The sequence below is a fragment of the Pundamilia nyererei genome, unplaced genomic scaffold, assembly GCF_000239375.1.
Source record: "Pundamilia nyererei isolate P.nyererei 1_Seehausen unplaced genomic scaffold, PunNye1.0 scaffold00007, whole genome shotgun sequence".
NCBI classification, from domain to species: domain Eukaryota; kingdom Metazoa; phylum Chordata; class Actinopteri; order Cichliformes; family Cichlidae; genus Pundamilia; species Pundamilia nyererei.
Window position 1 is genome coordinate 5,549,347 of NW_005187408.1, and position 11,922 is coordinate 5,561,268.

Below are 11,922 nucleotides of genomic sequence, written 5' to 3' on the forward strand. Positions count from 1 at the left end.
TGTGTGTGTATATATGTATATATATATATGTGTGTGTGTGTGTGTATAAATACAATTGTGTGATTGATTGATCACGCGATTGTAAAAATAAATGAATAAAATGAGATTAAGTTGGGGTAAACGGTAATCCTATGATTTCGCATGAAGAGATTTTCCCCAGCGTAATTTTATTTTGAGCCTTTTAAGGGCTGTTCTAAAATTTGTAATGTTAATGTAAACGTTACTAATTTTCTTGTTTAACATTTAATTTCTTTTTTTCAGTAGCATCAGCTAGTTCTATCGTCACTAATGTGACTTCCTGCTTTACTTGATGTGATACTAGTTCTGTATCTAAACAGGTCAGAGGAGACATGTCATTCAGACATGGAGCCACAGAGGGATGTGCAATAAACTGCAGGGGACCAAAGCGGAGTCCCCACCTGCAGCACCAGCACATGGTAGGGTTTGAACAACAGATGAGCTCAAAAGTCATCATAAGACAATGCACAATATTTACTGATAAACCTGAAAAAACTAAATACCAGCTTCTAAATTTGAATTTGAACTTCTAGGTTTTCATATAAATGTGTGGCATGACTTTAATGTGGAAAATGCTACACTCATGATGTAAGAGTATTCTAAAAATGTTGACTTTGTGCATTACAGGGTATTTGTGATGGCTAAGTATGTGACTTTTTTTTAAATCCCAAAAGACTAAGAGGGACACAGGAAGTGAGGTCGCAGTCTGCAGGTCATGATGTGAATCTCTGGCTTTTTGTTCAGGAAGTACGTGGGGTTGCAGGCTTCATTATAATGCATGCTTTGTTAATTCACACAGAGCCGCGTCCTGCATTCAGACTCCCAGGCTACAGGCCCTCAGATATGGACAAGAAGATGCTGATCTGGTCAGGGCGCTTCAAGTCAGCAGACCAGATACCAGAGACTGTGTCGTAAGTAGCCTTTTCCTGTTTATACCAGACCTTCCGGCACACCGCAGTCCCACTGCCTCTGTCACATTCAGTTAAGTTACATCACAAGAACAGGGCTAACTAACAGGATGAGCGGCGGCACAGCGTGTAGCTGGTCCTCAGACAGCTGCAGTTCAAACAAGCCTTCTATTGGTGACTGGAGAGGATTATCTTGGCATCGGGGTGGAGATCACATCTGATCTGCTGCTGCGATGTAAAAACCTGCATGGCAAGCTTATAAACAGAAGCCCTCCTATGTCATGTACTCAAAAGCCCCAGTATCCAAAACAAAGCAAAATGTGTGAAGGACCCAAGAGACTATCTGCTGACAGTCACCAATGCTGCTATAACTGGAACAAAAGGCCCCGTAAATATCATGCTGCTGCGCTGATCTTCAATAACAATAACAAGATTAAATGCTGAAGTCTTATGTTTCAAGCCTTCTTTTGAGCCAAGAAAACATTTCCTAATGAGTGTTCATGTGTACATGTGCTTCTACAGGTTTGAGATGATTGACGCTGCCAGAAACAAAATCAGAGTAAAGGCTGCTTACGTGATGATGGCTGCCACGATAGGAGCCTGTATGATTATGGTGTTTCTGGGCAAAAGGGTAAGAATAATGAATGAGTCTTGCATGAAACTTTTTTTTTCTCTCTTTTCAAAGCCCGTAACTGTCAACAAGGACAGACATGTCATCACTGCTATCCAGTAATGTAAAAGAGCAGGTTTAAACCTGCCTGTTCACATAAACTCATCTACGTCATGTTATGAATAAACAGAGCAATGACTTGCAATTAAGTTTGGTCACAAAATGTCCCAAAGTTCCCAATGTGACATTTCAACCTATGTTTATAAAAAAAAAAAAAGGATATCGAAGCGGAAAATGTATCGCAATTAAGTCCCCTGCAAGAATTTTAATAATTAGTGAGTAATTAAATTCTCACTGCTTTGATTCATGCATTGCCTCTGTATTTTCATTCACATTTAAATAATGCCACATGTATTTTCCTGTTTTTCTGCAGGCTCTTGCCAGGAATGAGACCCTGACGGCACTAAACCTCGAGAAGAAAGCCAGATGGAGAGAAGAACACCAGAAATCACGCGAAAGTGCCATTGACCTGTCTGACAAGGCTCAGTGATGGAAGATGACTCATTCAGACACGCTCATTCTCGAACCCAAGTCAATAGCATCCCACTTTCTGTGTATACCACAACTTCTCCAGTCCCAACCTTTGGAGGTGTAGTGCAACCAAAAAAAAATCAGCAGTAAATTCTGAGTAGTGCTTTTGCAACAAGGAAATTGACCTTAACAATAGTTTTGCAATAATTGAGTACCTGATGCAAAATGTATCTACTTAGTGAATGTATATAAATAACAGGGTTACAAAGTGGCACTTGATTAATGGCACAAGCCATTATTTTGGTAGTGGCATTTCATTGTCTCAGACCAGTGGAGGGTTTATTGCAGGAAAGTGCAACTATGCCTTGTAAAAACATTGTCTTTCCCCTTTTTGTGGAACATTAAGTAGCTGATTGGATGTGACTTGTTCACCTGTGCAGTGGGCTGTCTGTCCTGATACCCCTCTAACTGGGCTTCTTATTTCTCGGCCACTATGATGTGCTATCTGTGTTTGTATGTGGTGAGCACCAAAACTAGTTCAATAAAGCAGTGCTTCTATAAAAATGTGCAGTGTAATTTAATGACCCCTGGTTTGGGCACATGTGGGCACCTTCCAAGGCTTTTGGAAGGCTTATTTCAGGAAATATTCACCATTTGTGACCAATACCGCTTTTAATATTCTTTTTTTGCAGCTATCTTTACTAAAGTTTTGGAGGGTAATTTGGATACTATGGTATATTTTCCCTGCAATATCGTCACGAACTATACTGCTCAAAACTTAAAGGACCACTTTTTAATCAGCGTATCGCTTGGTGAGAAAGATTTGATTGATCTCTCCTGGCTTACCTCTCATTATATCGGCTGGGTGGTAAAAGGTCTTATCTATCATCATGGGTGAAATGATACAGAGTCCTATAATATAGTTTAGCTGTATGTGCTTTCGCCAATAGTAAATCTTTGATTAACAAAAGTTGGAGCAATGAAATTATTCTACCACCTGCCTTTATCTTTTACTGCTGTGTGTGTGTGCGTGCTGTGGTGGTTCTTACACATGCAGGGTATGTAAACATGGCACACGGCTAGGATGACTAAGCACTGAGTGAGGTTAAGTTTTTTGTTGTTGTTGTTGTTTTTGTTTTGTTTTTGATCATTTTTGACTGTTTCTCTGCTTATTTTCCTGTGTTAGATCATAAATTCAACAGGATTTTGGCCTCTGCTTCTCTCCCATTGGGTTACATATCTACACAGAAGAGAAGTGCGTCAGTGGCCAAGGTGTGGTCATTCTCTCCAATCTCGGTCAAAGATTAGAACTAGATCAACATTAGCTCAGAATAGGTCATTAAGATAGGTCGTGTTTGGCTTTGCTTCTGCTAAATTGCTTTAATAAAATATCCTACATTCAAAAACCCTAAATTGTGGACATTCCCTGTTTAATAATTGTGAGTAAAGGTAAAAACCCGAGTTTTAATGTTCATTGTCAGTACTGTTAGCATGAGGTGATACCTGGACCTTAGAGGGGCTGCACAGGTTAGTCCAACTCCAGGATGCTGTCAGCGCCTACACTGGTACCGTGGATCCTGGTTTCACCCTGGTGCATAACAACACCTGGATTCATGAGGCGAGAGCATACAGGCAGTTCCTAGTGGATGAACGTTCAACCTTAAGAGTTTTTAAAACAGATTTACAACCAAAAACTACTGTCACTCAGCACAAATTAGGAAATGTCTGTGATGCACCCATCCAGTGTAAAGTCCTTAAACAACTTTGTACTCCACTTGCATCCAAACGTAATCCTTCCTGGCTCTGAAAACACATGGAAGCAGCCAAAATATTAATAAAAGTAAAGCTTTACAAAATAGCTGCTTTCCGAAGCTGCATCCTTTAGGGGTTACCACAGCAGATCATCTGCCTACATCTCACCCCATCGATTAGCATCCTTTTTGGTCCTCCTTCATTACAACCATAAATCTTTCTATGGTCTTCCTCTTTTGCCTGGCAGCTCCATAGCCATTCACCATCCCTGCTCTGCACATGTCCAAACCATCTCAGCCTTGCCTCCAAAACCCTTGACCCTTGTCCTTCTGATGTACTAATTTTTAATTTTGTCTATTCTGGTCCTAGCATCCTCAGCTCAACCACCTCCAGCTCAGTCTTCTGTCTATTGTCAGTACTACCATTTTCAAACCATACACAAGAGCAGGGTCTACTATTATCTTGTAGATCTTCTTTTTTACTCTCATCAAACGCTCATCTCCACCCACTCAACCCCGCCTGCACTGTCTTCTGTTTTGAATGGTTGAATCCACCTTCACTACCTTTCCACCCATCGCCCTCTCACAGCCACAGATGCATGGATTCTGTGTGGCTCCTACTGACTTTAACCGTGTAATCAGAGTGATGTCACGGTGGCTTCAGCTATTTTTTAGCAGTTATGATTCTAACATGCTTTGATATAATGACACGGAAAATAATTAGTTGCTACCTTAAACTGAAGGAAGCAAGTTGATAAAAATCTAATGAAAAAAAACAAAAACACTCAGTGACTATAATGAAACCGATTAAACGTTGTAGTTCATGAAACGACTTTTATGCAAATGGCATAACAGGGGACAGATGCACAAACCCAGTACAACAAACAATAATGAACACGTAGAGCTGGTCATCTTTTGCTAAGATTTTGACAAAAATAAGCAATGTAAAGAGGACTTGGTAAACAAACATTCAGTTTTGCTAACTAAGGTGATCACCGGGGTTTTCAAGTTTTAATCTGGATTTTTCTTGAAATTATGTGGAAGGATTTCTGTAGAATAAGGATTATGGCACCATCAGCTACATGGCAGATGCTAAACCCCAAATTAAAAAAACAAAATAAAACACTTTATTGAAAATAAGACCAACTGTGGGCCTAATAGCTGGCATACTGTATGTTTCTGATTTGGCATGATCAAATAAAAAAAAAAAATACTACCTGAACACGTATTTGAACGTTATGTTTTACACAGCTAACAGCTAAACGGCCAATTTTCAAAATGCTGTCTGATTGGTAGAGGTTGCTTTGTTAGAATAAAAGTTCTAGCTTTGCTGAGGCACCATGATCCTCGAAAGTGTGTGCTAACATTTTCAGTCCACAAACTGCTCGAGTCTCTCTGGTTAAGGGCAAAACAGTGTAAATCCTTGTCATACCAGGAGGGTGGGGGGGGACAATGATAAAGACCACCTCTTTGCACCTCGCATTTTTAGGAGGGAAGAGCCGTGTCATTAACCAATTACATAGCTAATGTATAAACGGTGGTCTATTGTCAATGAGCAGGCATCAGTCCTGAACTAAAGTGCTGCAAAAGAAATGAAATTATGGTAATTAAAAAAAAAAAAAATCCCCACTGGTCTGCTGCTGGACAGAAACCAGGGTTAAATAGTCTTTTTTGTCTTGTCCAAGTCTGTCCAGTTGTCTCAGTGCGTGGGAAGACTCAGGTTCCCATGATTCCATGGGGTTAATTCACGTCACACCAGAAGGCAGCAGGCAGTCTAAACTCTTCGGGATGGAGCCTGTGCAGGTGGAATAGTCCCATTACTGGAAAGAGGAATGCGTGATATGAGATCCAGGTGGGAATGCAAGCAGCCTGATTTGTCACCGAGGAGCTCCAACCTTCAGCAATTTCTAAAATTGTCCATCTGCGATCGGAGAGCAACCTTCACTCTTGAGTCGTGCCTTTCGTAGTGGTCAGATCAGTCTTTATTTTGGAACTAGCCATGTGGCCCAGTGTGGGCATTTCAGTCCAGTGACCACAGTCGAGTGTGCGGTCAACGTCTCATGGTCAGTCCAGTGTTTAGGTTCATTATTCTCAATGTGGATGGGGGGTGGGGGGTTGGTTGTATATATATATATATATATATATATTTAAAAAAAAGAAGAAGAAGAAAGAAAGAAATTGAAATCATGTCCATGTTTGTCTGTCTCGAGACTCATTAATGCTTCAATCAGACAAGCAGTGCAGCCCAAATACTACCACTGACTCAAGAGCTAGCAAAAGCCAATCCTACAGGACCACAAAGAGGTTCTTTTATTGGGGATAAGCTGAGGAAGAATTCCCCCCCAAAAAAATTAAAAAAAAAAAAATAGCAATAATGTGGGGATGGAGTTATAGGAAAAGTTTATAGCTGGAAATGTTGGGGCTTAACCACACAGGAGAGGTCCAGGTGCTGAGGGAAAAAATTAATTCAGCAAAAGACAGAATGAGTGAAACCTTGAACTGGCTGACAAGACTGCAGAATTCACCCGTGCTGGATGCATGAACAGAGTGTGCCCCTTTAATGGTATGCTTTTAATAATCATGATGATGATTAAACCTCTCAGACAATGAGAAGGGGAACGGGAGGGGGAGGCCGAGGTATGTCACCCTGGATCATGGCTGTAGGGATAGAGTGAGACGGGAGCAAAGGTGAGGATGAACGTGGAGCTCTGGGAAAAGGGAGGAATTAGCATTATAGCTGGAAGCCCTCCATCGGGGCCTCGCACTGCTGGAAGAGGAACTGCTGCTGCTGCAGGTCGACGGCTGGAGCCAAAGATGGATCCTCATCTTCAGTGTTGAAGTAGCGCTCAATCAGGTCAAAGGCTTTCTGGTAGATTTCCTGGTTCTCATGGCTCTGCAGGAACTCCAGTTTGTCCAGACCTGTAAAGATAAAAGGTGGAGAGTAGTGCTAAAATAGAAGAGGCACACTCCAGAAAATAAAAGATTAGCCAGTGACCAGGGTTGCTGACTAGTACCGTTACTTTCCTATTTCCTTCGTCCGGATTTAATTACTTACCATAGGCTTCCTCAATGAGTGCACAGTAGGGGTTGATGCCTCCTCCCCTCTTGGCCTCCAATTCTCCCAGTCGCAGGATGTTCTCCAGGCCATTTAGAGCCACCTGAACTATTTTGGAGTCCATGAGTGTGAGCAAGTCACACAGAGGTTTTATACACCCAAGTTCCACTAAGTGCCTGCAGATGGCAGCACACACACAGAGTAGACATTAATAGTCATTGAAGAAAAATACCTTTTTAAGACGCAACATATTTATCAGTGAACAACACAGTGCACTGAAAGAAATGCAGACATGCAAGGCTACAAGCTGAATGGCAACTTCCCTAATCCCTCTCCAAGTCACTGTCTTGAAAAATGATTCAAATAAACCTGTTTGAAGTCACATTTGCTACATATAATATTTAGATTTTATGCACTTTAAACTATGAATACAAAATAATAGTTTCGAGTCTTGAATGATACAACAATGAAAAACAGAAGTAGGTTTGTTTATAATAGAAGAGTCTGTATAATTTAAAATCAGTGGCATCAGTTGACTTCTTCACTCAAGACAAGTGTGACTATTATGGGTACACTGGCTGTATACTGTGCACAGTTTGTACCTGATTTGCTCTGCAGAACCCCCTGAGGTGGCATTGGTAATGGCCCACGCTGCCTCCTTCCTTGTGCGAAACTCTGCTACTTGCAGGATATTGATGAGCGGAGGCAGCAGACCTGCATCTATCACCATCTACAAGAAGTGGGAAACAATTTGTTAGCAGCTCCAATAGTTAGCTTGTTCAATCTCAGGGAACAAAAAAAAGGAAGCTTTTTTTTCTAGCTTAGTCTGTAAGAATGCGCAGCACACCTGTATTTGTGCTCTGTTCCCTGCGGTGATGTTGGAGATTGTCCAACACGCTTCCTTCTTGATAGACTCCTTGGGACTGCTCAGAAGCTGAAGTAGAGACTGCAGTGCTGAACAGTTCAGAATCACCTAGAAAAATACCAAATGTTCACAGAGTCACAAAGAGCCATTGCCTTCTGCATAAACTTTTATCACATCTGTCTGTTGTGATGCAGCTACCACCTGTGTCTGTAAATCATCTCCAGTGACTATGTTTCCAACAGCCCGCAGTGCAGGAGAGACCACCTTATAATCCACGTGTCTGGAACAAAAAGCAAAGTCTTAGTGTGAGATGATACAGTTTTTCATCAAGTTTTAGAAATGTTAACCCTCCAGTTTTAGGATGGTAGCAATAATGTTAAACCACTATTTGTTGTTACTAGGTGACAAATTAAAAGGGAAAAAAAATGCAGTCTTACTAAGGTCAACATGTGCTGTCAGACCCGCTTAAATGCACCTTTGCACCCTTCCTCTACAACATAACCTAATTCTTCCAAATGTTTCAGTCCTGTTAATTTATAGCACCCATGTGTTACTTGTCACTTTATGGGTATTTAACTAGAGTCCCAAGTGTTTCGCATACACTTTGTAGAACGCCTCTGAAAATATCTGTGTGTGTGTTTGTTTTGGCTCTCACATCAGCAGTTCGACGAGCCTGCGACAGACTCCCGAGTCAATAACAGCCTGGATTTTGTCATTTGGGCCATCTGATAGGTAGGAGAGCGCCCAGCATGCGTCAGCTAGGATGTCCGTATCGTTTACAAACAGCAGCCAAGACAGCACGCTGAGACACGGAGACACCTGCAAGAAACAAAGGGACACATTCAGCAGGTGTAACTGTTATCCAGTTTAGCATATTAGTATCTTCATATAGCCTGTGACCTTGAAATCTGAGATACGATGTGCCTTTAAGCAGTCTAAGAGGTGTGCAGTTACCATAGTGATGTGTTTATCTTGGCAAATTACCTTAGTGAAATCTGGAGGTGGGTTCTTTCCTCTGCACAGGTTTGAGAGCGCCCACACTGCGTTCCTCATCATTGTTAGACGATTCTGTTTGGCCAATAACCTGCAAGAGGAAAATTTGACAATCGCAATCAAAGTTGCTCTTTGTTTCCCCGTAGAGGCAACTTCAAAAGCAGAGAATGTAAGACTGAAGGGATACTTACTGCACCAGTGAGGGCAGTATGTTGCAGTCTATGACAAAGTCTCTGCATTCTGTGCTGTCTCCTGCTATGTTTCCCAAGGCCCACACCGCCTGAGGGGTGAAGCAATTATTCAAGTCAAACAATAAAAACAACATGAAAAACTACAATTTTAATCAGTTTAAATTTGACCTCAGCAAGCTGCCAGAGGTCAGTAGACACCAGGAAAGGTAAAAATGAAGCCTCCTCACCTGTTCCTGTACGTCCTCAAAATCCGAGCTGAGCATCTCTATGAATATAGGCACAGCTCCTGCCTGGATGACCACCCGTGTCTGGTGAGACGTACCTGAAGCAATGTTGGTCAATACCCACGCAGCCTCAAACTATAATCATATTCAAAATATATGAAGAAAGTTAGTGCACTGAACTCACAACACATGAAACTTTTTTGATACGATGGTGAAACAGGAAGAGAGCACATTACAAACAAACATGAGGGAGAAAAAACAAAAATCGACAAGCTTCAAATATAATCTAAAATTAGTTTTCTAGGAAAACATACCTGCAATGTGCAGTTTTCCCTTCTTTTCAGGAACTCAACAAAGCGCTCCACCACCCCTTGAGTGGCAATGACTTCATCAATAGGTGGGTTGGGTTCTGCGTGTGAGGGAGGGTGAGGTGACGTAGAAACAATTAATACAGGCACACTTAACAGCATTACACCCCATGTAACATTCACTCCAGCCACACTGATATTGTGCAGTTCTGAATTTTAGGCAGCAGTTAACTGTGAGACAGAGTGGCAGATTATGGAGCTCAAAACAATGCTTTTGTCCTTGCACTGGGCCTCAACCAGTCATTATCCTTCCCTTGTAAGACATACTGAAACAAATGCAAAGACAGGAGTGGCTGTAATGGGCAAAGTTAGAGTCCTGCTTACCTTTAGAAAGTAGTTTCCTAAAGCGCTGAGTACCTATTAGCTGCTGCTCAGGAGAGCTGGAGAAAATCATTTGAATCATGTCTTCAGAGATCACCCCACCCTGTGTGGCACAAAAATGGGGATTTTTTTAAAAACACATGAATTGCTGTCACAGCCGACTTGATATGTGCAGTGGGTGATGACATCTCATACGCCTGGATATCAGGAATCTTTGTGGTACAATGAATTTTGTCAGTTGACAAGAGGGAAGCGTATCTACACTTTTGAATGTTTCACTTTCATTTTTGCCACTTGGAGCAGGGAGTCTGCTCAGTGGTGCTGAGAAAGCTGTAGCTCACTCCTCTTAAACATGCTTAGAGACAGTGCTCTTACTGATTAGAACAAAATGCATCACATAGGAATTTATGCAAATTACAGTTTGTGTGATAAAATGTAACTTTGCACGCATCATTGTGGTCTGGTGAGGCGACAAACACACTGCACGGTGTGTGAAAGATTCAACATGCTATTTGTGTGGCTCACTACGTGTCAATGTCACTGCATGCATCAAAACTTGTGCTGTTTAGAACATGATACAGAAAAGCTCCTCTACAGCCTCCAGCCTGAGTTTTACAGAAGAATGACCCAAATATTAATTTAAACATAAAGCCAAGATTTTTAGATGCCATCTGATTACCAGAAATGAGTGTATGTGTGACAGAGCAGACATATGAATGCCTTCTCACCATGAGTGGGTCCATGTTGTTGGCCTGGGACTCCAGATAGCCGCTATCAGCCATCCCATCCTCATCCAGGATGCCATCATCTTCCACCGTGGCAACATTTCTTCTCTTAAAAAGCTGCAACAGAAGGACAAATATGCATTTCCCTTCCAAAACTAAATTGCTACAAACAAAGCATGGCCTCAAGTTTACTCCAAACACTGTCAGCATGTAATTTCAGGATCATTACGACGGTTTTAGTTGTACAGTATAACACATTGCTTACTTGCTCATCCTTCTTCTGTTTACGGAGCTGCAGGCCTTCCTCTTCCCTCCTCCTTCTCATCTCATCTGTGTTGAGAGACTTATTCTTGTAGCTTTTGAGGCGTGCATTGTCCTTACCCTGACTCATTGTGCAGCCTGAGAAGAGTAGGAAGTCTATTATTTGGATATGCTTTGGAGCAAATCTTTCAAAGTTCCCAACTGAGAAACAAACCCTCTGTTTTTTTTCTTTTTTATTAAAACACCTCCAACTGTACTGTAAAGACTAGCAAGACAGACACCAACTAACGTAGCCAACGCTGGCATAGCTACCGGTGTGTATCATTCCTCTCAAAAAAGATTGTTCAACAAACAGGGTCATGTAAGGATAGCAGCTAGCCTATTAGCTTCCCGTGGCTTGATGCTGCGTGGAAAGAAAGCATCATTTTACCATCTACTGATCGGGGTCCAGTATTTCCGTTGTCAACTCACAACTCGGACAAGCACAAGGAAAACCTAAAAGCACAAGTCCCCCGGGAGGGTACACTTGATCAGCTGGCTAATGTCAACGCCGCTCTTAGCCTCCTCTACTATCGAAAGCTAGCTGGCAGCCAGCGGCTAACTGCTGTAGCTAACGTTAGCTTAGTACCAAAATCCAACATTAACGTTAGCGCAAACGACAGACCACCGTCTCAGACAGTAAGAATTCATTTAACTTTTCATTATGAATCGCTGCCACACGTACACAGCTAAAAATGTAAACGTTTTTCGTTATCTAACCTGTCAGATTGGGCTCCGTAATCCCCTTATTCGCTAGGCCACCGTTTGAACAGCCGTCGCCGGTATGCTAGTGCGCACGCGTCCAACTAAACGCAAATGACCCACAACTCCCCCGCACGTATCTAAGCTCCGCCCCCTCCTACGCCTCTTTTCCCCCCTTCTTTTTGCTTTGTAAATAAACAGAAATGTGACTTTTGCTTCATAAACAGTTTGACAAACAAGCGGTGCCTGCAAGGTTTATATTCATGGTATAACCGGCATACACACAGCCTCACTTCGTGTGTGATTGTGCAGGAAATACAACTGTGCGCTCAGCTTCGAAAAAGGACCGCATCTATCCAT

The 11,922-nt window shown here is 42.0% G+C and overlaps 2 protein-coding genes across 2 annotated transcripts in view; one reads left to right on the forward strand and one right to left on the reverse strand.

The window, feature by feature from the left end:
* The window catches only part of fam162a (family with sequence similarity 162 member A), a 3,626-nt gene extending 995 nt beyond the window's left edge, over positions 1-2,631 (forward strand). Inside the window, exons 2-5 of the mRNA XM_005722674.2 lie at positions 339-437; positions 818-929; positions 1,449-1,557; positions 1,970-2,631. Of these exons, the coding sequence (XP_005722731.1) occupies positions 339-437; positions 818-929; positions 1,449-1,557; positions 1,970-2,086 (437 nt within the window). The 3' untranslated portion in view covers positions 2,087-2,631. The remainder of the gene's footprint in view (positions 1-338; positions 438-817; positions 930-1,448; positions 1,558-1,969) is intronic.
* Positions 2,632-4,638: 2,007 nt separating this feature from the next.
* Positions 4,639-11,678, reverse strand: kpna1 (karyopherin alpha 1 (importin alpha 5)). The gene is made up of 14 exons (XM_005722676.1): positions 11,581-11,678; positions 10,826-10,959; positions 10,564-10,677; positions 9,839-9,938; positions 9,461-9,555; positions 9,150-9,281; positions 8,923-9,011; positions 8,723-8,822; positions 8,394-8,557; positions 7,940-8,018; positions 7,721-7,846; positions 7,476-7,603; positions 6,874-7,049; positions 4,639-6,737 (listed from the first exon to the last, which is right to left on the reverse strand). The coding sequence occupies exons 2-14, from the start codon at positions 10,949-10,951 to the stop codon at positions 6,550-6,552; spliced, it is 1,617 nt and encodes a 538-aa protein (XP_005722733.1). The 5' UTR covers positions 10,952-10,959; positions 11,581-11,678; the 3' UTR covers positions 4,639-6,549.
* Between the last annotated feature and the right edge of the window lie 244 nt (positions 11,679-11,922).

Coding starts and splice junctions, on each gene's coding strand:
- kpna1 (XM_005722676.1), bottom strand. CDS start 10,951: ATGAGTCAGGGTAAGGACAATGCACGCCTCAAAAGCTACAAGAATAAG. Junction 9,012..9,149: donor TTGAGGACGTACAGGAACAG/GTGAGGAGGCTT, acceptor TTCACCCCTCAG/GCGGTGTGGGCCTTGGGAAA. Junction 7,847..7,939: donor GAGATGATTTACAGACACAG/GTGGTAGCTGCA, acceptor GTATTTTTCTAG/GTGATTCTGAACTGTTCAGC.